At 37.5% G+C, this 25,828-nt stretch overlaps 1 protein-coding gene across 6 annotated transcripts in view; it reads right to left on the bottom strand.

Annotated features, from left to right (window-relative positions):
• Positions 1-25,828, bottom strand: part of adgrb2 (adhesion G protein-coupled receptor B2) — a 312,431-nt gene that overhangs the window by 137,304 nt on the left and 149,299 nt on the right. For 3 of the 6 annotated variants that reach the window (XM_084424670.1, XM_084424672.1, XM_084424674.1), the window contains exons 3-6: positions 24,474-24,554; positions 22,546-22,731; positions 1,735-1,899; positions 1,149-1,313 (exon numbers count right to left, since the gene is read on the bottom strand). In XM_084424670.1, coding sequence (XP_084280796.1) covers positions 1,149-1,313; positions 1,735-1,899; positions 22,546-22,731; positions 24,474-24,554 — 597 coding nt within the window. Of the gene's footprint in view, positions 1-1,148; positions 1,314-1,734; positions 1,900-10,797; positions 10,963-22,545; positions 22,732-24,473; positions 24,555-25,828 lie in introns of all 6 variants that reach the window. The other 3 variants (XM_084424669.1, XM_084424671.1, XM_084424673.1) reach the window with 3 other exon arrangements.

The raw sequence follows: 25,828 nt of genomic DNA, 5'->3' as shown, positions 1-25,828 counted from the left end.
TAACAGGCATCCAGTAAAAGCTTCAAGGTTGATTATTAACATTACAAGATCATACTTAATGTTAAGTGAGCTATATTATTTTATATTTATTTATTTTATACAAGGTTAATTTTGTCAACCTTGTAATGAAATATGTTAAAACCCTGATTTGTGAGATTTGGAAATGTTATGAAATCAATAAACATGGACATTAAAATAATATTATATACAGTATATGTCACTTATTGGGTGTCATTTTAACCTTTATTAAAAAGGAGTGTTTTTGTTATTGTTATTTTTTAATTTTTTATTTATTTTATTTTTTGCAATGGGATGAATATCTTGCATGGTTGTGCAAAGAATGTGAGATGCAGCTAAATATTACATATTTGGCCATTATTAAAAAATTTTCATTACATACAATAAATGAATTAAATATCAATTCAAGAGATAAAGTCAATATGATATTGGATATTAACTAGATATTAGAAATAATCAAGACTGTAGAGGTGTTAAAGACATGTGATGTTTAAAAAAAAAAAAATGTGTACATCAGTTGATGTGTATTTTATGTTGGCTAATAGTTTCTCTAACACACACCACGGTTCAAAAGTTTGGGGTAAATAAATTAATACTTTTACTCAGAACGCTGTTCTTTTGAACTTTCTATTCGTCAATATATCTGAAATAAACGTATCACAGTTTACAAACAGTTATTTTAAATTGTAATAATATTTCACAATATAGGTTTTTTTTTTTTTTACTGTATTTTTGTCAAATAATTGCAGCCTTTCAAAAACATACAAAAATCTTACCAACCACAAACATTGGAAGAAGGAAATAAATAAATAAACAAACAAACAAACAAACAAACAAACAAACAAACAAACAAACAAACAAACAAACAAACAAACAAACAAATAAATAAATAAATAAATAAATAAATAAATAAATATTTTAGTGTCAAATGTAAAAAAATAATTAAAAAAACACCAACATGGAACACTATTAGTCGCTTATTCATTGTGTTGGAGACCATCCCAAATGTGCAAGGCAGACTTATAAATGGCTTGGAGAGACAGTTGCTCTGTACATGAAATCAAAGAAAAAAAGCGAATTGGAAATAAAAGAATTGCTTTGAGCACACACACACACACACACACACACACCTGGGCACTTCTTGTCATTGCAGGAGCGCACTTCCTCTCCGGAGCCATCGCAGGGGTATCCCTGGATTCCCGTGCCTTCACACATACGGAACCGACGCTGCCAGCCGGAGTCACAGGTCTTGGAGCACAAGCTCCAGTGATTCCAAGCTCCCCAGTTCCCTCCACCTGCAGATGACGAAGAAAACAAGGAACACCACATTATAAGAGGAGACGAGCCAATGGCCATCTACACACTGCAGTTTTGATACACTAGACTGGAAGACGGTGAACACAGACGAGCAGAGTGAAACAACGACTCAGAAGTGAAGTCACAACCATAAATAGCTACAGTGTGAACGTAGTCATAAAGCACCTGCATAAAGCTAATTTCCACTTATTAATTATTATCAGGGGTGCTAGCTGGCATATGCTGACACAGCAGCGTGTCTGTGCAACAAGAAGACCGGTAAGTCTCTGTGGTTTGGTACCACAGACAATTCAGGGCGTTCACTGCAATTAATTAGACCATGACAGCAAACAAATTGCAGCTGTGCACATCAACTACTACCTGTCAATTTAAGAGTAAGCCCACCAGTGAGAAACTTACCCCCGCAAGACGGGTTGGTGCACTCACGAGTTTCGGCATGCGGCCCCTTACACTCCGCCCAGCCATGAACCGACACACTGCAACGCCGCTGCCTCTGCTGAGTGCCCGAGCCACAGGACACAGAGCACTGGGACCAGGCCGCCCAGTCCAACCACTGACCCTCCACTGCAAACACAACCACAGGGAGACGATGTGGAGGTCAGAACACAGTAAGACTGGAGTGGAGGAAGGACAGGGAAGTGAAGGACAATAGAAGTGAGGGACAGAAACAAACAGGAGTCGGGCGGTCAGACAGAGAGAGAGAGAGAGAGAGACGGGGTACAGCAGGGGTCTGTGTTTGTCTGTTGTATTTGACATTGTTAAAATGATGCTCACTTACCCTGATACAAACCTGAGAGATCGATGACAACAAACTGAGTTATTCTGATACTGATTAGTGGTGCTATTATCAGCATCAGCACGTTTTTTTTTATATAACTTTGGAAAACTTCAGAATTTTGTAGCATTCAGGCTGCATGAAATGTACAAGTTTGCACAAAAAAAAAAAATCCATGTTATTAAAAATTATTTAAAAATGATCTAAAATTAGAACTTGCTGTTATTATAAATATATACTCATTTGCATTCCAAAGGAATGATAGCTAGAACGAAAGACAGATAGATAGAACGATAGAACAACAGATAGATAGATAGATAGATAGACAGACAGACAGACAGAGAGATAGACAGATAGATAGATAGATAGATAGATAGATAGATAGATAGATAGATAGATAGATAGATAGATAGATAGATAGATAGATAGATAGATAGATAGATAGATAGATAGATAGATAGATAGATAGATAGATAAAGTACAGGGTGGGCTATTTATATGGATACACCGTAATAACATGGGAATGGTTGGTGATATTAAAGTCCTGTTTGTGGCACATTAGTATATGTGAGGGGGCAAACTCCTCAAGATGGGTGGTGACCATGGTGGCCATTTAGAAGTCGGCCATCTTGGATACAACTTTTGTTTGCACCTGAAACTACGGATACTGGATACTGGATGCCTGTGCTGGCATTTCTCCTGCGGTGTTGCTATCAGTGTGTGAAGAGTGGGAGAACAGGGTTGCATTGACAATCCAACACAATGGGCAGCACATTGAACACATTTTATAAGTGGTCAGAAACTTGTAAATAACTCATGAACGAATAAAGTTACGTTGAAACCAAGCACACCATTGTTTTTCTTGTGACATTACCAATAAGTTTGATGTGTCACATGGCCCTCTTCCTATTGAAAAAACAAAAGTTGTATCCAAGATGGCCGACTTCTAAATGGCCACCATGGTCACCACCCATCTTGAGGAGTTTGCCCCCTCACATATACTAATGTGACACAAACAAGACTTTAACATCACCAACCATTCCCATGTTATTACGGTGTATCCATATAAATGGCCCACCCTGTAGTTCAGCTCTCATCTATAATTTTACATTACAATTTATTTGATTTTTTTTTACAAATTACAATTTACAAGGCAACAAATAATATACAATATTTAGTAAAAAAGACTTGAAAACAAGTAAAATGTTTAAATTAGGGGAAAAGTCCTCATATAATCTGCAATAGCCTTCAAAAACCATTCACTACAAAAAAAAAAAAAAAAGGAAATTGGCTGAGAGAAATAGTCAATGAATATATTGTGATTGACTCCTACATACAGTTTAATTTGCCAGGTCACATGTATAACATAAATTACATCATACATTTCATTCACTTCACTAATTTATTTCCACCCGCCTTTATTGAAAAATGCTTTTTAAGATCACCTCTTCACGAGCGAACATTAAATTACACTGCATGCTATTAGAACAAACCCTGACCTGCACATTAAAGGTGCTCCAAGTTACACATTCTTTTATCCTCAAAATTGTAGTCTAATGGGTTTCGGAGAAGACCAGTAATTTTGTTTAATTAATTAAAGAGAGATGGACCACTGAGACATATCTCAAAGCACATGAAGTTAAATAGAGGGTTTGATAACATTAGTGCAGAAATTTATGAGAAACCGCACTCTGATGATAACAATTTATTTCAGTTTGACTGATGCATATTGCAAATGTTTCAGCCTTTAATTTCTCACAGGAAAAATGGTGAGTAAAAATTCATTATTCTACTGATTACTATTAATTGTTATTCTGTGAATAAAAAAAGCAGCAAGCACATTATGTATTTGACATCATTTCCACATAGCTCATTCAAACACAGGCTCTGTCCATGTTCATATCGATCTTCTCTCTGACCGCCGGCTACAACAAAATGAATATAAGATCTTTTGCATAATGAATTTTGAAGCATTTCTTGTTTGATTAATGAGATTCATGGTGACGTTCTATGTGAATAAATAATAATACATATGGGGGGAGGAGCACTTCGCTTATGAAGCCCCTTCATAAGCCCATGTCACTATCCCGAACCCCATCGCTTATATGAGTCACTTTGTTGATGCAAAGCCTTTATGAATTTGAAAGTGTTTAATGGGGGGATGAAACAATGTGGCTTTTAAATGTTTTACTTCAAGTATCCCAAGATCCTTTGCAAAACATTAGAAGGTCTACATGCCTCGATGGACACATATTCATTATGTTCGAAAGTAAGAATTATGCTTAAACATCATCCATCAAATGATGGCATTAATCTTATTCCTTTATGTTTATATAATGAACGCTTTCTAGTATGCACTATCTATTTCACAGTAGGGGGGATGTTACGTCTTTTGACTTTCTGCAGCAATTTCAGGATCTGTGCATATTAACCTCTAATATCACTTTGATCTTATTTAAATGTGTGTGTGTGTGTGGGGGGGGGGGGGGGGATACTCATATTTCATCCAAGAGTATCTCAGTTTGATTGATGGTATTAACTGAAATCAAATTATCTCTCAATCTAATGAATTCCAAGGAAGACAGAGCACATGATGAACGAAAATGCCCATGTCAACTTTGCTCAGTCAAAGCAGATGCTCGTCAAAATTAGAAAAACGTACAGTATAAGTTTACTTCAAGGCAGCCACAAGACCGTGACCTAAAAATAGTTCCAAAGGGATTGGTGTAGTACAAAAAGACAGACAAGTAGTATATATACAGTTACACTACAGACACATAAATGCAACTGCATATTATGTATGCAAAAGTATGAAAAAAAATATATATATATTTTGGTAACACTTTATAAAAATGATATAAATAAACAAACAAACAACCTCTTTAAAGGGGACCTATTATGCCATTTTGTTTTTGAGGTCTACTAGAAAGATATTCATGCTTGAGTGTTCAAAAAACATATATATATATTTTTTTTACATTGTTGCAGCTCCTCTCTTCCCAGTGTGTCAGTAACGCTCTGGGGTGCGTTTCCCGAAAGCATCATTAGCCAACTATGGTCGCAAGTCCCGTCATTATCAGCAAACTTCAACGAGTCTGTGTTTCCCGAAACTGTCGTTCCAACAAACATTCGCAAACAGCATTGCAAAGTTGTGTGGCTGGACTTAATAAATCCTTATCTTGAGCAAAATAAGCAAGCTGACATTCAGAACAATCTATATCTTTTATTTAGAAAACATAAAAGCCATTTACGTCTTTTAGTTTGTCAAGAGATTTAAAGCACCGTTATTGAAGAGTGCGCATGTGCGAACGTGCTCTGCTATGTAAGAACGAGCCTATGATGTTATTGAAGAGTGCGCATGTGCGAACGTGCTCTGCTATGTAAGAACGAGCCTATGATTGAATCTGGAAATAAAGCAAATAACTGAGAAAAATGTTAGATAGTCCTCAGATGCCACGTCTGTAACTTATAGCAAAACATCTAGCATTAATTAAATCTCAAACAGATTCATTAAAAGAAGTGAACCATCATTAACCAACGTGGTTGAACTACCAATTTGCGCCAATACGGTTTCGGGAAACACCGTGACAATAGATAGTTGATTACTTCAACGATGCATCTATGGTAGTTAAAGGGGTCATATAATGTCATTTTTGAACAAGCTAATATGATTCTTTAGGGTCTAAATTAAAAGTTTGTAATATACTTTAATTAAAAACTCTTATTAGTATTGTAAGAAAACACTCATTTTACCCGGTCAAAAACAGCTCTGTTTTCAGCACGCCGTTTAAGTGCATGTGTCTTTAAATGATAATGAGCTTTGCTCACCCCGCCCCTCTGTTCTGTGCATACACCGTTTTTAATAATAACACAATAACCATAACGCGTTGTTCATTATAAACGTGGGATTATGAATTATATTAAGAACGTCGTACATAGAAAACATGCCGTAATGTACCCTGAGTGTAAACAGCCGCATTCATCGTGAAGCGTGCAGCAAGCGATTTGCAAAGATTAATATAAATATTAATATAAAGGTTAATAAAACGTTACACTCACTTCTTCTTCTGAAGGTGCAGCAGGAACACGAATAGTTGGTACCGATCCTTTTTTCAGGAGCAGCTTCTTAGCAAAACCAGCTTTATACTGACCTCGTTTGTAAAGCAGTCTGGTGTGTGAAATGATTCGCGCAAACATGAAAGCATTGACGTTGATCATTCGTGGGGAATATTCCCTTCGAAAACAAACTCAGCCACTGCATTTCTGTGGTTCGGATTTAGGAACATCAAAATGACTGCTGTGTTCCTTATTACAACCAAGAACAGAACACCACAATTCTGCTCATAGACAGTGCTCCAGCGTATGCATATCAACAATGACGCGCGGGCTATGATTAACAGCTCGCTCACGAGCGAGGGCGGGTCTGTGTTGAAACGCTGCTGTCAATCAACAATCGTGGGAGGGCTTGATTTGAGATGGGGAAAAACATATAAGAAGATAAAAAAAAAACACTGGATGGATTTTTATCATTTTATGATGGTTGTGTACAGGCATTGCCAACACACATTTCAGTACAATCAACTTGTAAAAGTGCATGTACCATTATATGACCCCTTTAAGCAGCGAGTTATGTCGTTGTACGGGAAACGCACCCCTGTTTAGTTCCTGTCTCTATGAAGCCCCTCCTTTCCGAAAAGCGCAATGCGCTCTGATTGGTTGGCTGGATCAGTGTGTTGTGATAGGTCGACCGCTTCCAGGGTGTTTCGAAAATGTCACGCCCCTTACCACAGCCGCCAGTTTCAACACACTATACTTACTAACTCAACCAGGCCTCGCCTCCTTCATTTTGCATATGATTTGGTCAGGAATTGAGGAATATTATGACGTGTTCGTTCCCGGGAAGAAAACTCAAGACTACAGTGGAGGCGTTTCAGGGAGTTCAGAAACAGTGACACTGAGAATAACTCACTTTGACTTTGTGTTTTGTAACTTTGCAGACATTTTTAATGCTCAAACAGCAACATCACACACTAAAGACAGTTGAACATTTAAAAAAGCACAATAGGACCTCTTTAAATGTTGGTATGACAGAGCAAAGCAAAATGAGATGCAGCTGCATTATCTGTCTGAGATCATGAAGGATCTGTGTCTCAAAGCATGTGCATGATAAATATTCTAAAGCCTCACAAATTCAATAAACATGGATAAATGTGGCCTGTCTGTCTACGCCTCCATGAGAATATTGGACTCATCATCGCTCATAAAACGAGTGGCCAATCAGGAGAGAGATCCTGGGTATTGTGGTTGCCAGGAGAGACAGCAGCTGCAGCTGAAACCCAACAAACACAGATGAGCATTTATGGCATCTTACTTTTACTTCACAAGAACATAAATGGAAAGGGAGAGAGAAGTCCACTGTATAATTAAAGTAATAACACTGACTTCAGCACATCAGATGGACTTTGAGTATCCCTTACTTGCAAGACATTAACACACACACACAAACAAACAGATGCATCTGCGTGTCCATGGTTGTAGCTATAAGAATTCTGGGCCGTGTTCCTTTACTTTAATGTCTTAATTCTGTTCTATATTTGATCTTATTTCTTATGGCTTATCAGTTTTCTTAAATCTATTTTAGCTGAATAACATAAACTGATGAGCTCATTGGTAAATCAAATGGAAGGTTCAGCAATGTTTTATAATTTTGACATTCAGCATGTTGCAATAGTCTGACAAATTTGTAGACAAGCTGCTGATGCAGTGTACTGTAATGAACTGTTTGCGTATTTGTCCATTAAAGCAAAAACTATTTAGGAACAGAACAGCAATCATTTGAGTAAACACTTTTTTTTGGCAAAAAAATAAAAAAATAATATATATATATATATATATATATATATACACTACTATTCAATTTTTTTAGATCGGTTACATTTTTAAATGTTTTTAAAAGAAGTCTCTTCTGCTCACCAAGGCTGCATTTATATGATCCAAAATACATAAAAACTAGTAAAATTGTTAAAATTTTTACTGTTTTCTATTTGAATATGTTTACAATTTGAATATATTTTAAAATGCAATTTATTTCTGTGATCAAAGCTGAATTTTCAGCATCATTACTTTCAGAAATCTCAGAAATCATTCTAATATGCTGATTTGCTGCTCAAGAACCATTTATTATTATTATTAGTATCAATATTGAAAACAGTTGTGAACACATTTTCCAGGGTTCAATACAAAGTTCAAAAGAACAGCATTTATCTGAACCAGAATCTTATGTAACATTATACATGCCTTTACTGTCACTTTTGATCAATTGAATGCGCCCTTAATTAATAATTAATAATTAATAATAAATACTAAAATAAATAAATACTAAGCAACACTGTCAGATTTAAAAAAAAAAGAAAGAAATCCATTTGCTCTCTATTAACTTCTAAAAGATCCGTCTAACTTTTTTTTTTCTTCAAGAAAACTTTCATAGAAAAATAAGTCCTAAAATGCATTCCTCTAACGAGCCAACTGAAAATCATCTGAGAAAACAACTTCCTATAAGCAAAACATTTAGAAACACTTTAATTAAACAAAATTTTAATGAGGACAATCAGCATATGCTACTTCAAAATAAAACAACTATCCCCTTACAAGACTACTCTCCCATCTCTTATACGGTACCATCTCTTACCACATAAGCAAACATTAATTAAGAGGAGTAAATTACAAACACGGTCCGACGAATACGCTGGAATTGAAATTGCTCACACTTAGATCACGGAAAAGCAAACCATCACTGTAATCATAGACTCAAATAGAGCTGAAGTAATGCGGGAGAAAACACACCGATGTTTACAAGACATCCATTAAGATTCACAACACCCAACCATCCTTTACAGCGACCCAGGACAAGGTATATTAAGTTGACTCATCCTGTGTTGACTTAAATTATATCAGTGGATTGCACGTCAGTTGACACCCATGGACGCAATTGAATATTAAGAGGGTGAAATGTATTTTACACATGGATGCCTCTTGGTAGGTGAGAACAGGTGGAAGATCTGCTCTCTGACAGGGTGTAATCACTGTCAGTCAAAAGCGCTCGGCAGGACTGGCCCAGCTGTTCATTTGTGCCTCCTCAAATAAAAGACAATCACAGTGATTGGCTGTCACCCTTAACTCTTCAACTGTCAGACTAATGGAGGTCTTCAACTCCAGGTAGGAACAACTGTTCAAACTGAAAATGAATTGAAATGTACCAGACAAATGATTTATTGCTCATCTCATTGGGGTAATAACTAATTTTGGAGACGGATCCTGTTCGCCAAGACCGGAGCGGTGCTGTTGAAGAAACAACAAACCCCAGCAGGTGCGGACACATGTGATTGGTTCATCTAGGATTCCCATTAGCTTGAGCCGAGCCTCCATTTGAGTAGCACTTCAGCAAAAAAAAAAAAAGAATAATAATAATAAATAAATCTGGAGACTGGCATAATGAATGAATGAAATCTAGAGGAAACTATGAGGCATGGCTGCAGAGAGAGAAAGCAGACAACACAGAGCTCGAGCGCCCTTCACACTGAGACAGAACAGAAGGGGTGAGAGAGACCGATGTGAAACAAGCAGACTGGGGTGAAGCTCGAGGCAGTGAGGATGGCACACAGGAAGGAAAGGGAAAGGTCAGACAGAAAAAGACATGTGAATAGAGAGACAAGAGAGGAGAAGATACACAACACAGAAAAAGGGTAAAGAATAGGGAAGTCAAAGGAGTCCAGAAGACAGAGCACAATGGGTCTCATTCTCGAACTGTGTAAATGCAAAATTGTATGCATAAAACCTGTCATAATTCACAATATTTTTTGTTTTGTTTTTGGGAAAATTTTTACTTAAACCAAATAATACAAATAATTATAATTATTATTATTATTAATATTTCTATAAAATAAATAAACAGATTGTTATACAATATAATATTATATTACATTATTATTATAGTATATTACAAATAAATTAGTGGACTGAATAACTTAATTATTAAAAACCCTGTAAATCATAAAGTGTATACTTACTGTACATGTTCCATTAAATTAAGGATAAAAACAACATTTAATAAAAACCATAATAATAAATTATTTATAATTACATAATTTATAATTAGTTATTTAAAATAACACACACACACACACACACACACACACACACACACACACACACACACACATGTCTGTGTGTGTGTACCAACAACAAAACTGTTATAAGTATTTCTTATTATATTTTATTATATTATATTATATTATATTATATTATATTATATTATATTATATTATATTATATTATATTATATTATATTATATTATATTATATTATATTATATTATAGTGTATTATATTATACTTTCTTAAAAAAAAATTGTTTAAAAATCTACGTATTAAAACTATTATTATTATTATAACTAATAAAAAACAACATGCATTATAGTTCGATCTATAATATTTTGCATGCAAACCTTTTCTGCACACATACAATAAGAACACAATACAGTAATAAGAGCAATAATACAATAATAAGCACACCTACGCAATTATTGGTAAATGAGACCCACTGTGATAATAGGCAGAATGCACTTTAGAGTTGAAGTAGAGAAAAGAGAGAGTATATTGGCAGATGAGGAAATGGAGATTAGTACTAACCGGGGCACACAGCTATATTGCAGAGTTTGGTTTGCACCTCGGGCCCTCCACAGGCCTTGCTTCCATGCTGGGGGAGCACACAGATCCTGCTCCGGGTCCGAGAGCCTCGGCCACACGTGACTGAGCACAAGCTCCAGGAAGACCACTCCTCCCACAGCCCATGCACTGCAAACACCAACAAAACCACCAATGGGGATGAGGGAAGATGAAGGGAGGTGGGCCGAAGGGTCCTTCGGCCTCCAGAAGCGACCCACGGGGGGCACACAGAGGCGAAGCCCCGCCCACCTGAAGGATAAAACCCGGGAACGCCACCAACATGAGCCTCAACCGTCAGAGAGGAGAGCCTTCAGATCAAGGGTTAAGGGCAGAGAAGGAAATGAAAATGAAACAGCATGTACAACACGAATGAGACGTCACTTATCTTGTAAGGAGCACCAAAGTGCAAAAGATCAAGGCATGGGTAGAGCACAAATAGATGAAATGCACCGTTTGATCATGAAACGTGTCCAATTGATTGTGTTCCTGCCGAGAGGATTTCAATGAAGTTGTGTCCTTCAAGGATTCTTTGACTATCCCCCCAAAAAAGCGAAATGCATTTCGTTTTATGTTGAGAGACATTGCATAAGTATTCCGTAAAAAAAACTATTTTTAATAGACGTCATATGGAGATATGCATTCAGATTACGGCTCTGTTCCAAAACCCAGTGAGCTGCTTACACAGGCAGAACCTTCTAAGGCATCATTCTAACTGAACCTCGTAAGTTAAGTTTTGAAACACTCTACATAGGCAGCAACTATGTGTGCCTACAAAATACAAAATCGGTACACAATTGTTTGAGTCAATACATTATAAATCCTTCTTTTAAAACGTGTTTTTGTCTTACCCTGATTCACTATGGTAAGTCTATGATAAGTGTTTATATTTTAGACCTGTCAGGATGGTTTTCGCGGGAAATTGTGTACATACGGTACGTCACTCCGGCTACTTTGATCTCGAAATGCCGGACAGAAAAGTCCTTTGCCTTTGTCTGCTGGCAAAAAGAGAACGCGACAGAACTCGTAATAAAACAAGAACCAACATTGGTGTTTTTATTACTCAACAGGTGAGAAATGTATTTAATTGAACAGATAAATTGCCATTTAACTCTCTAACAGAGTTCATTGTAAAGCATTATCTATTGCGAAGTGTCATTTTATTATAACGCTGAGCTGGAATGTATTTTCGTGTCTATTAATGGGTAAAGCTACAGTAACATCTTCAGCTGTAGTCAGCATGAGATCCTTTCCATCTAAACTGGTTATATCTCTTAAGCCTAGTAATAAATGTTTTATGATCAGTAGCATAACCATATTCCGAAGCACAACCAAAACAACGTTCTTCCGTAAAATGCATGCAGTTTCGCTTTTTAACCACTAGAGGGTCAGACGTTACTTAGTGTACTTTTAATTAATTTTAAGTACTTAGTCACTTTTTACTTCACAGTCGATTTCAATACAGTCTACGTGAGAGCAATAAAACAGGATGTTTTATGAAGCATAAATATACATAGTGCACACAAATATACAGAGTGCACATAAGCAATCATTTAAATCACAAAAATTATCGACAGATTTCCACATTTAATTAATTTTAAGCATACTTATTATATAGTCAATACTCATATACTCAAATTATGTCGCTTCACAATTGATTTTAATACAGGCAAATGACATGCTACTTTAATAGGCACAACATAGCACATTTGGGGTCAGTGGTTTACAATCATTTAATCAACAATTAATTTTAGTTATATATTTAATCATTTACTAAACTTCACAATTCTCTGTGATCACACTGAGAGTTCCTGTGAAATGGTCAGTTTAAAAATTTGCTAGTCACAATGCATTCTGGGCACATATGCGATGCTGCCTTAGAAACTGGCTCAAACTAGGTATCGCAGAATTATGCACTGTATGAAACAGTCTTTGCATTGGGAACAATCCTCAGTGATGCAGCTCACTAGGTTTAGTTACTAGGTTTTGGAACAGAATGTATGACTGTGGGCTTGATGAGATGTTATGAGTGAGGGTGTGAATGAACTTTGACAAACCCCTGCAGTGCGACAACAGTTAAAACAACCACAAAACAGCCAGAGATGAATCCAACAGAATTCTTTCTGATACAGATCTTTGAAAGTGGAAGAGCGGACATCTTTACTAAACCAACAAGGTAGTCAACATTTGATTCTCTGTGTTGCCAAAGAAAGAGGGAGGACATGCATGCTTGAGGTGTGGAGTGACAGAAATCAGAAGATAATACTTTAATATAAGACCCTATGAAAAACAGCAGAGGAGCAGGATGGAAGAGTGGGAGAGGTTGAAAAGAGTGACTCTGGTGAGGACAGAAAGAAAAACCGATGCTGACAGGGGATAGAAGGCAAGAGAATTGGCCAGGATTTGAGGAAAGGGGGGAAGAAAGAGTAAGTAAAAGAGACAGAAAAGGAGGTTTTGGAGGGGGCTTTTTGGAAAGAGCGAGGGAGAGATTGTAAGGCCTCCTCAGTGTAGAGCAGGGATGTACTGTGAATTATGCATGCTGATAAATAATTGATAACGCTCTGTAGTGCAAAACTCCAAGGAGCCATGGCTCAGCTGCACATACAGCATGAAGAAGAAAAAATCTTGTATGAAGCGAATGTGTGTGTGTGTGTGTGGCCTGGTAAACCCTACATTATGTCCTTGTGAGGGTATTTTTGGTCCCCATGAGGAAAACAGCGTATAGATGTGCTAAAGTGCAAAATTATAAAAAAGCTAAGTGATGTTTTTTGAAAATGTAAAAATTCAGAAAGCTTTCTATGATGGGTAGGGTTAGGTGTAGGGTTAGTGTAAGGGATAAAATACAGTATAAAATCATTCTGTCTACATGTGTGTGTGTGTGTGTGTGTGTGTGTGTGTGTGTGTGTGTGTGTGTGTGTGTGTGTGTGTGTGTGTGTGTGTGTGTGTGTGTGTGTGTGTGTGTGAGAGAGAGAGAGAGAGAGAGAGAGAGAGAGAGAGAGAGAGAGAGAGAGAGAGAGAGAGAGAGAGAAGAACTTGGACAAAAGCCCTCTTCGGCATATCGAATAAGACAACTGGTAACAAAAAAGACATTTATGCATTTTTAAGTCTAGTTACCTTCTGCCATGTATAAAAATCACTTTCTACAAAAAAAAAAAAAAAAAAAAAAAAAAAGGATTTAATTTGGCACCATTTTCACTCAGAAATTGCTAATAGATTTTGCAAACAATTACGACGAAATGGCAAGTAACATTAAACTGAAATTGTGTTTTCTTGTAAAACCTACTCCAATAATCTTCCTAAAAACCATTTAACAGAGTACTGTCAGAGGACCGGGTTCTGATAGGGTTGCAGAAAAATATATAAAAATGCAAATAACAATCACAGTAAGTGATTAGAGGGTGTCTGAAATAAATTTGTGCTGTGATCCGATGAAGCAGAACATATTTTATAGCACTACAGTATATACAGTAATAAAGGCTATTTCGATTAGCATTGCATTATAAATACCTATTATAAATACCCATTATAAATATATTCATTTATTTCTTTTCCCTCAGTAGATATATTCTAAAGGGCTCATATTTCCTATTAAAGGCATGAATTTCAATTTTGATCTTTGTAATGATGTATAGTTTGTCAAGATTAAATAAAGACCTTTTACCCTTATGCTTCAAATAAAATAATAATAGAAAAAATTACTATAATATACTATGTGTATAATATGTGTAATATGTGATTTTGGAAGAAAAAAAAATCAATTGAGAACACTGATTTATGATAACTACAGCAGTTTCAGAGGTCTCATTTGCTATAAGTTACAATCGGTCACAAAAACTGTGTGACAGTGCTAACTTTAAACCGGGCACAATTGAATTAGAGGCACTAATTATGATATATGAGAGCTATATTGGAGGGGATTTTCAACAAGAGATGACATATTACATGTTATATGGCTTCAGCAGACTTCAGAAAGTGTTTTTATTGGAGCTTGACAGCCTTTAGAAAGAAAATAAGATTTGGATGAGTAAATGCCCATGTGAGTAAACATTAAATAAGCTTTCAACTTCCCCATGGCTAGCAAGTCACCGGAAGTCTATTCTTGCCTTGACTTCCAAACATTCTGGTAGTTTTGGCCTGTTGAGATGATGTAAAGGTTGAAACGCGAGGGTAGGATAACGCCACTGATTGTGTGTGGCATGGGGAGAGGCTGAATACTAGGCTGATGTGCCCGCAGTGCTCATTGCCTCTATAGACCACATTATGTACTGCAGTATCCATCAAATCACTGTCTGTGCAGACTCATGCAGAGACCCAGAGCCCGTCTATCCGCTCCCCACAGGGGATGCCAATTCCTCCTACGACGGAGGAAGAGAGGGAAAAATGTAAAAACAGGTACAGATGCTGACCACCAGACCACATACTCAAAAACAAAACAACAAAAAGCAGTAAGGTTTGACGTTGAAAGGTAGAGAAGGAGTCTCTATGATAAATCATAAATAAACAGGCACAGAAAGAGATGTGGTTGTGAACCGGGCATGCGGGGCAGACAGCAATCCTCAAACCAATAGATCAATGTCCCCTCTGAGCATTTACAACACCAGCAAAACCCTGTTCTGTGGCTCTGCAGGCTGAAGGCATTGTTCAGTGTTGTTTACATGTCGTAAATGTTATTTATATCAGTTAAGGCCAACAGCAACAGCGTCTGCAGATATAACTGATGCAGTTACCCTTTAAAAAGCTGCGATGAATGAGCAATCCTTCGATCCCTGTAGTCTGATGCGTCACTAGATTTAAAGGGCAAAAACAAATGCATAGCACCACCTGTTGGTTAACTGATGCAATTGCCCCTTTTGCCCTAAGATTAAATGAATAGAGTGGTTCTCACTTGATTGTTCTTCAGGACGCAGATTTGATATTGCATATCACATGTTGACTCGATACATTGAGATTAAAACAAAATTGTAGTAGTATTTCTTTTTCTCACAAATTTCAATGATTTCATCCTCATGTCATCCAAACTGATCATGTTGGCTTCTGTTTGGATGCTTCTACTAAGTGACAGAGGAATTGATGGCAAAATGGCACAGAGTTTGATTGGACCCCAAACCTTGCCGTCGAAAACAAAAGAATTTTCTCCACATTTTTAAAACTTGTTTTTTTATTTTGCTAGGCTGAATATACACTATTTTATGGTCATTTGCATTTAGCACTAAATTCATGCAAAAAAAGAAAGTATATAATTAAATGACCACTAGAGAAAGACTTTATTTTATTTTGCACTTTATTTTGACGATCCACTTTAGACACTCCTAATGTAAGTAACTTGTTAGAGTACTAGTAGACTGCTATGTTATGGTTATGGGTGGTGGGGTTTGGGTTTTTGACGTAGTTGCAAAGTTACTTATTGTCAGTAGAATGTCTGTTGGGAAGCATCAAAATAAAGTGTAAGCAGATATTAAGCAGACGGTTTACTAACACTCTACTGAGAGTAGTTGCAAAGTTACTTATAGTTAGTAGAATGTCTAAAGTGGACTATGATCATTGACCTAAAGTGTTACAGAGAAAGATGTTTACGGCATATGTTTGTCAAGCATAATGCACAAAAGCTGCACCAGAATGAACAATAATGTAATTGTTGCATTGGAAATGAAAGCCTTAGCGTAAGTTCTGCCAGGAAGACTCAATTGTTACGTCACTTATTACCTTCTCATCTAACCAATCGTGTTCTAATACTTGTAGTATAAAATATCGTTTTGCAGATATAGAGTTGCAGATGCTGAAGCCTACATTCCCCTCCATCCTGCCCACCTCCACCAGGATGGTTCCTTCCCATACCTCCCAGGGGGTCGGCCGCGCCCCTGCCTTCGTCTTCAGGCAGGAAATGCAGAATGCATACCCTCGGATTGCGAGTTACGGACGGGGCCTACGCCAAAGAACTTTATATCATAAAACTTGCTTGCTGGGCTGTTAATAAATGCATACTCGTTACGTTATTTTGCCTCCCGAGTCTTTCTGGTAGAACTGTTTGTTCTCATATGAGCAACCACATCATCTATAATCCTGCACAGAAAGCATTAATATGCTGCTTTATTTATTTCAGTATTCCATTAAATTTCACAAAGGACTCCCAGCTTTAAAAACATTATGAGGCTCTAAAGACGCCACAAAAGGATTGAGAGCAAGAACAACAATCTAAAGCGCCAGTAAAAAAACAAAACAAAAAAAAACATCATCCTCCAAAAGTTTACTTAAACATGGCTCTCCCATTTGAATCTAGGTCTCATGAGCCATTTTACGTGTCTGAGATAATTGCATCAGATTTCATTCATCAATAGAGCCGTGAGCTTTGAAAAGCGTTTCTTCATTAACGTGGAGCAGATTGAGTTTGGCCTAACTCTGCTCTGCTCTACTGCCCAGACACAATGACACACAGAAGCGATAGACATATCCTCAAAAGCATTGAGAGGAATTTCTTAAGGCTATCATGAAAAGATTCATTTAGATTTTGGTTTACATTGGGACCAAGGTTTTAGTATTTCAGATAAAATGAGATCTTGCCATGGAAACCTTTTGACTGATATCTTAGCCTTTATTTGAACAGGGATTGAAATAAAAATCTTTCATATTGGTTACAGGGGAGGCCGAGGCTAATTGTCACAAAGGCTAAAAGCACAAAGGCACAAAGGTTTTGCCAGCAATGCAAGTTTGAGAGGTGGCGCCCTGACAAATCTCGTGAGAATCACGACTTGCTTTACGGCACGATGTCACATACATCGACAACATATGAAGCAGCCTCTATGAAAGACATGCATTTCAGATGTGAATCATGGCAGAGTCGACGAAGAAAATGTAGAAAGTGCGGTCGGAAGAGTGCGGAGACGGCTCTGTGTGAGTGGTATTTACGACAGTAACGTTAAATACAAGTACTCCACAGTGACTCTAGGGGTCGCTGTTTGAGAAAAGCTGAAACTGCATAGTGTGCCTTTAATAGTTTTTTGTTTCCTAATTGTTTAGCTGTTAAAGGGACCATTTACGCGACACCGTTTACAACAACAAAAAAATATTTTTATGTGCTTCGGCTGTTAATTTGAAACATGAAAATTTCGCGGGTGAAATCGTAAAAATATTTTATCAGATGTGCCTTTCGTTTAGACGGTGACGGCGTTTTTGGGGCTTAAAAACGCAAAAAAGTGAAGCCACCCTCCAGAGTAGAAATCGTCGCGTTTCCGTCTAAACGGTAAAAACGCAAAAGTCTGCTAGACAGTGAAGGCACCGATCAGTGCTTCACATTGCCACCTAGCCGCCTGGAGTGCATACTACATTGAATTTCACACACTTTTGCGTCACCATATGCACGCAGATTTCCCCCCCATAACGCTCGTCTAAACTCAGAATAAAAAGTGATCACTTTTGCTTTTTCTCTTCAGATCGTTTCCGTGTAAACGTAGCCTTAAAGGTGCCTTATGTAAAAATAAATAAATTCATACTCCACATTCCATACCAGATGGGGGCAGTATACCTCCAGAAAGTGAGTTGGTCTACTCTAGAGTATGAATATCTTCAAGCTACTCCCCTTCACCTTTACCAGTGAATATGTTCATATTCGTTTTGTTCATATTACATTTTTATTGTTAGTTTGAATTACATTAATTTGACAGACAGCATTCGCTGATGTTGACCAAGCTAGCGCCAACATAACCAGAGCTTCCAACTCTCACGCATTCACCGTGAGACACACGCAAACACTTTTCACACGCTCTCACCCCCCACACATCAATTTTCTCACGCACAGAAAAATCGCGAAGCAAAGAGGACACGGAGACCGACAGACTAGACAGAGCAGGTTAGTTATGATATAAAAAAATCTCAGCTCTCAGATTCTGTCAATTAAATACCGTTTTGGCGCTTGTAAATGTTACACGACAGATCCCTAGCGCATGTGAACCGATCATCTCTACTAGCTAATAGTAAAAAAATCACGAACACTGAAAGATACAGTAACGTTAGGCTACAACTTACCAAAATGTATTCCTCATACATAATATCGACCAATCAGTGTTTTTTATCATCGTGAAGAGGTCAATAACACAGCTGGAGAACAATTATGTCAGATTTACCTCAGGAAAGCCATTTAATAAACATAATATAGGTCACGTAGTTGGCAAGAAAAAAAGAGCAATAGAGATTGTGCTATGTGTACTATATTACAATACTGTATTTATGAACGTTATATACGTTTATCGAACAGCCTTCGATACATTTCTATGTTATAACTTCCCGAAAATCTACACAAACATATAAAACAAACTTCTAACGAAATACTAACAGCATCTTACTTACCAATCCAAACGAAATGTTGCAAGTTCGAAGTCAAACCTCATTTTTTTCATGTCCATTAGTTGTCTCCAGCGATGGAAAGCAGTGCCAATGTTTACTCTGGTTCTGTTCCTTTTTTATCATATTTTATTTGAATGTAGTAGTGGGGCTGTAGGCTACTTTCCACACGATTGACATCAGGTTCAAGTACGCCCACAAGCCGTGCGAGTTATTCGTGTATTGCATGTTTGGCTGGTGGTTATGTTGCCGGCATACCGCCTCCCATGGCCGAAACTGGTATTACGACACCTGTCGGGCCGTGGCTATTAATGCTAATGCTAATTGAGGTTGATATCTCTGCAGCACTATAACTTGACATTTTTTTAATGACATCATCGCCCTTATTTCTTCTCATTCTTTTGATGCATGTAGCTCATTTTTTGGATATTTTTACCTCAATTTTTACATAAGGCACCTTTAAAGTCAAGATTTAAAAAAACAATACCGTTATCGTCTCTGTGTAAACTACAAAAACACAAATTTGCGAAAAGAGTGACGTCATGCGCATGTGCATTACGTGTTCAATCTATAGGTATATATAATACTGTTTTTAGTCGTCTTCGTGGATCCATGTAAACGGGGATCGTTTTGACAACTTTGTCGTCTGTACGCGAACATTTTTTGTTTATTGGCAGCTTCCATTGTGACAACTTACCCCATGTATTGTAAAAACATGTCACGCTATACAAAAGGTCAACTGTGTTCCAATGAAATGTTTAATTTTTAACTTGCCCCTGTGTCCCTTATCATCCTCTTATGAGATATTTCACATTAAATAGAAATACAATGTCATGATAAAACAAAATGAACATTTTACATGGTAAAACATTCCTTGCCTTTCCTGAGAAAGCAACAGACAACAAATTTCAAGAATGTGCAATGTTAATTCCGATGGAAACAGCTATCGATGGCTTTTGTCCACAAATTAAACTGAGCTCTAGATTGGGATTAGCTAATGAGCAAACAGAGAGCAATTTCAGACTGCAGTTGGAATTGCTGTTATTTTAAAAGAACTCTTTTTATTTGAAGGCTGTGCTTGATCAATTTTGAATAATAACTCTCCTCCAAACTAAATAAACCTAGCCATAATTGCTTTCGCAAATCAATTAAGTTTGTTTGAACGCGAGCCAAAAGGAGGACCAAGGGACTTCCATTGAGCGTTAAAGCTACGCTAGCTCAGGCTAATCTCAAAGACACTCGGTCCCTTTCCGCCAGTGCGCATCCCACTTCCCGCGGAGTGAAAGTAATCTATGAACACATGCGCACACACACACATGCGGCTCTGCTCCGATTAACATTGTCTTTCTCTGCCAATTTTTGTATCCCTTTAGTAAATGTAGTGCCTGCCTGTTTATGTTGTCAGCATAAATAGTATAAAATGTTCAGAAAAAAACTCAACAGCGAGCATCTTGTGTTCTTATTCCCGACCGCATTGTTTCCTTTTTATTGACGGATTGTTCACTATAATCAGCTTTTCTGTCTTAAGCATCAAAAATCTATGCAATCCGAACGTTTGCCTGTCTAAACGTAATGTCGGTCACTCATTTCTGGGCTTCATCGATCCCTGCTCAGAATCAATCCTCGGCAAGCAGATATTTCCAGGAGAAATCCTTCACTTTGATTCTCTTCAGGCTTGCCTGCTCGGTTGAGATCATCTGCTGCTGTCCTTGAGTCACGTCCTAAAGTGCTGATCCGCACACTTGTGCTGAACATGTCAACCATCTCATCAAAGCCCCGACGCTGAATATCAGAACTCACGCTGAATGCACAAGTGAGAGGTAAATTGAGTTATCCTGTTTTACATAAATATAGAATTAACACATAAAAGGACTTACACAGCACAGCTGATGATCTGCAACAAAGGGCACTCTGTCTATGCCTTGTAAGCATGAAGATTTGCATCCACTACTTAAAGTTTAATCGTTCAAAAGGCCCCTGGTCATATTATTTAGGCTGACTGGGGTTAATGACCATATATTTATCATTTCATCCATCTCCAAAACAATACAACTGTTGAAGGAAAACGGACAGGTTTGTGGACTGGGAAAGGTCTTAATCCATACTTAAGCAATAAGATATGAAATGCTAATTATATACTGTATACTACCATTCAAAGGTTTTTGAAAGATGCTCCATTTACCTCTTATAAATGGTTTTGATTTGGTATTGACTTTGAAGTGCTACCTATTGAAATACAATATTGTCACTCTCTATAGCAATGCTCTCCCACATATTAAGCTATTGTAACTCTGCTTATTTCCGTCGTTGGTATAAGTGGCAGTGGGTGGAATAGACAAGAAATGTACAGTTGTCTACCATCTTGCGAATAACATTTCTTTAGACATTCGGCAGTCTTGCAGCTTGAACCACTGCAGGAAATCCACCCTTACACAGTGCAAAATAATGTGTGCAAATTGTACTGTCAACATTCACGATTACAGCTTATGAACAATTGCAAAGGTCATTTCATTGACACATCCTGAACTCTAGAGAAAATCCCACTCATAAAGCCAACATATTTCTGTCTTTTACTCATAAATACAGTGTCTTCTTCAGTTCCTGAATGAATCCATGTTATTGAACAAATCGACTGAATGAATGATTCAATGACTCACTCACAAGGACAGTCACCTGTCGTCACCTACTGGCGAATCGATGTAACCTGCAGAAAGAGTCACTGAAACACCCCCCACCACTAACACACAGACAGACAGTCTGTCTGGAACAAACACATACAAGCTACGTGATACAAACAGTGAAGAGTCCATGTTGTATAATGCGGATTTTAGCACCCCATGAATGCTGAACTGACCAATCAGCATCCAGGACTGTAAATGTCCATTTAATAGTGTTTTTTTTTTGTTTTTTTTACATGCTGATATTCATTCAGGTGCAGACGTGCAAACAGAAATTTCAGTGAGACCTGCACTGATCTTGTATTATCATCTCACCAAACTCAAGTGCACTCAAGGACATGGATGAAAAACACTAAAAGACTTGGTTGATATCAATGCAGTACAACAGCGCCCATTGTACTCAATACCATAATAGATACTAAACAGAAATGCAGTGTGTGTGTGTGTGTGTGTGTGTGTGTGTGTGGGTGGGTGGGTGATGCACATGTTTTTTAAGCATGCAGTGTAGCATGCAGTAGTATGTGTGTGCAGTGCAAAAGGAATAATATTAACCAAAATGTCTACAAATATCAGATTCTTCGCATGCGTCGGCCAGTATTTACTAACAAAGCAAACATTCCACTAAGGTTTAATTATGTTTGACCTTGTCATGCAGTGTGAGGAAGTGTGTAGAGGGACGTCCAGAAGCATGGAGGTACTCTACCTGCTTGATGCTGCGGCTCACCTGGGCAGGTGGCAGTGTTGTTGCAGAGTCGGTTTTCCCTCAGCGGGCCACTGCAGAGGGTCCCGTACGGAGAGGATACACACGAACGAGAACGAACCTGCCAACCTTGCCCACATGTCAGTGAACACACGCTCCACTGAGACCACTCCTCCGCTGCCGGGTCACCTACAAAACACGAGATGGAGAGAAAAGCAAAGTCTTGAAATTCCTGACACAGACAGAAAGCAAAGACTTTAAGAAAGTAAAAAAAAAACAAGGTCAACGTTAGTCCAGGGTTGTGCTTCATTGCCACCTTCAATAAACTAGAAAAGCATTTCCAAATATTCACAAAAACCTCATAAAATCCTTTTGAGGTCTTCAGCAGCTTAAGGTCTTCTAAAAGGTGTTGCAAGGTCGGTGGCAGCCGTATCTGAATGTGACGGGTGGGAATATGTCAGTCTTTTTTTTTTTTTTTTAAAGCTGTGTCCTTGGATAGAGGCAACATCACAAAATGAATGGGCAAATCAAATTAATTGCACGTCTTGTAATCGCATTACATCTTCATTTGCATGTGATGAGTCAGAGCTTAGCCTTATTTGCGGAGCGGATGGGTAGAGAATAGAGGGTAGGGGGCTGATGGGGACAGGAATGCCGTCGGGAGTTTACGCACATACGTTTTCTGTCATAGAGATGGATGTTGAAAAGAGGAAAAGATGGGATGACACTTACTTCAAGATGAGAACATTCACATACTTTATACAATTCTTTTTATTTAAAAACAAAAAACATATATATTATTATATATAATATAATATTTTATATTACTTTTACATTTCTAACACATTTTACAATATATGATTTATATTTATTTAAAATATGTCAGATTCTTTTCTATTATATTTATACTTTTATACACATATACTACCACTCAAACATTCGGGTTAAGCAAGATTTTTTGGTTTTAATTTAAATAACTCTCTTATGCTCAAAATACAGTAAAAACAGTAATATTATGAAATATTATTTCAACTTGAAATAGCTGATTTCTGTTTTAATATGTTTTAAAATGTAATTTATTCCTTTGATGACAAATCAGAATTTTCAGCATCATTACTCCAGTCTTCAGTGTCACATGATCATTCAGAAATCATTCTAATAGGCTGATTTGGTTCTCAAGAAACGTTTCTTATTATTATCAATGCTGAAAACAGTTGTGGTGCTTAATATTTTGGTGGAATCTGTGATACTTCTTTGTTGAATAGAAAGTTCCCTTTTCTCTTGAATAACACCAAAGCACTGTCCATGGTGCTGATATGCAATTCGGCTAAATAATGAATTGCGGAACAATAATGTGATTATTTCCAATAATAAGAGTAAGGACTTCATCACAGCAAGATGTTTACATGACACAAGCAAACCTCTTTACTCCTGTTTACATGCAATTTCATTATTTTGATTTCTCGAATTGTGGTTATTTTTACCGCCATTATTAACATACCCCAATGCACAGCACAAACGATGAATTCACATTCAGTAGGTGTGTTACTGGCCACTATACTTACGACAAATGCAAAACACATTTCTATGGATGTTACATCTGTTTTCAACCATCAATATACTGCATTATATTCATGACGCAAAATGTAGTTTAATCAGCAACCCAAAAATGTGATGCCTTCTTTACCGCTATATTTAAGAATCTGCGCATACGTCTGAAGAACATGCGCACTTTGGTCAGAGTGGAACGTTTAAGTGTTTGCATGCATGTTTATTGCGTTTAAAATTAGCATACACCACGGTTTACTATGATTATGGTTACTACGATTATGACCTTAACTGCATTTGATCAAACTATTGTGTTTACATGAGGTAAAGTTGTATTATGAGGGAGCATGCAAACGTAGTTATTGACAGTAGATGAGATTCACCTGTCTGGGCCTGGAACACACCCGGCTGGTCAGCTGATCGCGGCCTTTGCGTCTTCACCTTCTGCTCATCATCGTCAGGTTCTGGACACACACACAAATACATTCATAAATAAAAATAATTTCAACCATGACAACTCTCCGAATAGTTTATGGCGATATATTTGGTCTTGGCAGACTAGATAGTTGTACATGAATTTTGAACAATCCCGTTCTTGTCTTAGGACTTTGATGAACTTTTTTGATCCACTGTATATATATATATGAACCACATGCGGTCACAACTGTGCATATATCGGTTATTTTATAAGCTTCAAATGTGACTCATCCAATCAGGATTTAGACTGGAAAGCATCCATAAAATCCAGTCAGAAAATGCTGCTACACGATGCACTCTTTATTAGTATGGAAGTGATGCATACGGTTGTACAATCACAAATGCTAAAGCTCACACATACTATTAGCGCTGTTTTACATTTGCACAATAATGTTAGACATCTCTGCAGGAGCTTCCTCTTGCCCTTGAATTAAATGTAAATCTCTCCATTGTGTGAGGAACATTTTAAGTTTGCTGCTGCAAACCTCCTCTTGTAGCAGCTCCTGAGAAAACCTACATAAGCCAACAGAGACCTGCCACCAAAGTGCTTTCTATATCTGGCCTGGTCCTCGGGCACATGAAAATCCCTCATAATGTGAACACACACTCATGAGAGCATATATTTCTACTCCTCGCTCAGATGAGGCTACCTGCCCCCCCCCCCCAAAAAAAGTGAAGTTTAGTGGAAAGTGGATAATTCCCTGTCTACTTTGCTGAATGTAAGTCTTTAAATGAGCACATTCAGTAGTGCCAAAAGTCCCTAAACAAACCAAATTAATCCCAGGGATTCATTTTCTTTGACACCTGAATCTAAAATAGGAGTGTTTTTTTATAACGTATTTATTCATGAGTGTTTTTTCTTTGTTTTTTGGAAAGAACAAACCTCACCTTTGTACCCTTGTTCAATCTAAGGCTGATTAACCGACATTAAATATAAATGAGGGAGGGCATATCAAAGTAATTAGCATAATACATATCCAAATCATTTAACTATAAGGGCTTCCACACAACCTCTTCTGAACAATCACTGCCTAAAAATAGTTATGTATGCAGTTATGTATGAGCTATGCATGGAGAAATGTTTTATGTTTGCTCTTTTAACACTGAATCTGTTTGTCTCTAATGCATAGAATGTTCAGCGGACGGCACTCTCTTCTGATTGGTCGGCTTGACCTTTCGCTCTGAGTGCGTGAAAAGATGAACTGCGTGGGTTGCTTATAAATTCCACAGGCATAGACAGGAAAGAAGGAATTTCCATAAA

The sequence above is a fragment of the Rutilus rutilus genome (genome assembly GCF_951802725.1).
Source record: "Rutilus rutilus genome assembly, chromosome: 11".
Classification (NCBI taxonomy): Eukaryota; Metazoa; Chordata; class Actinopteri; order Cypriniformes; family Leuciscidae; genus Rutilus; species Rutilus rutilus.
Note: the sequence above shows the minus strand (reverse complement) of the source record. Positions and strands in the feature narration are given on the sequence as shown.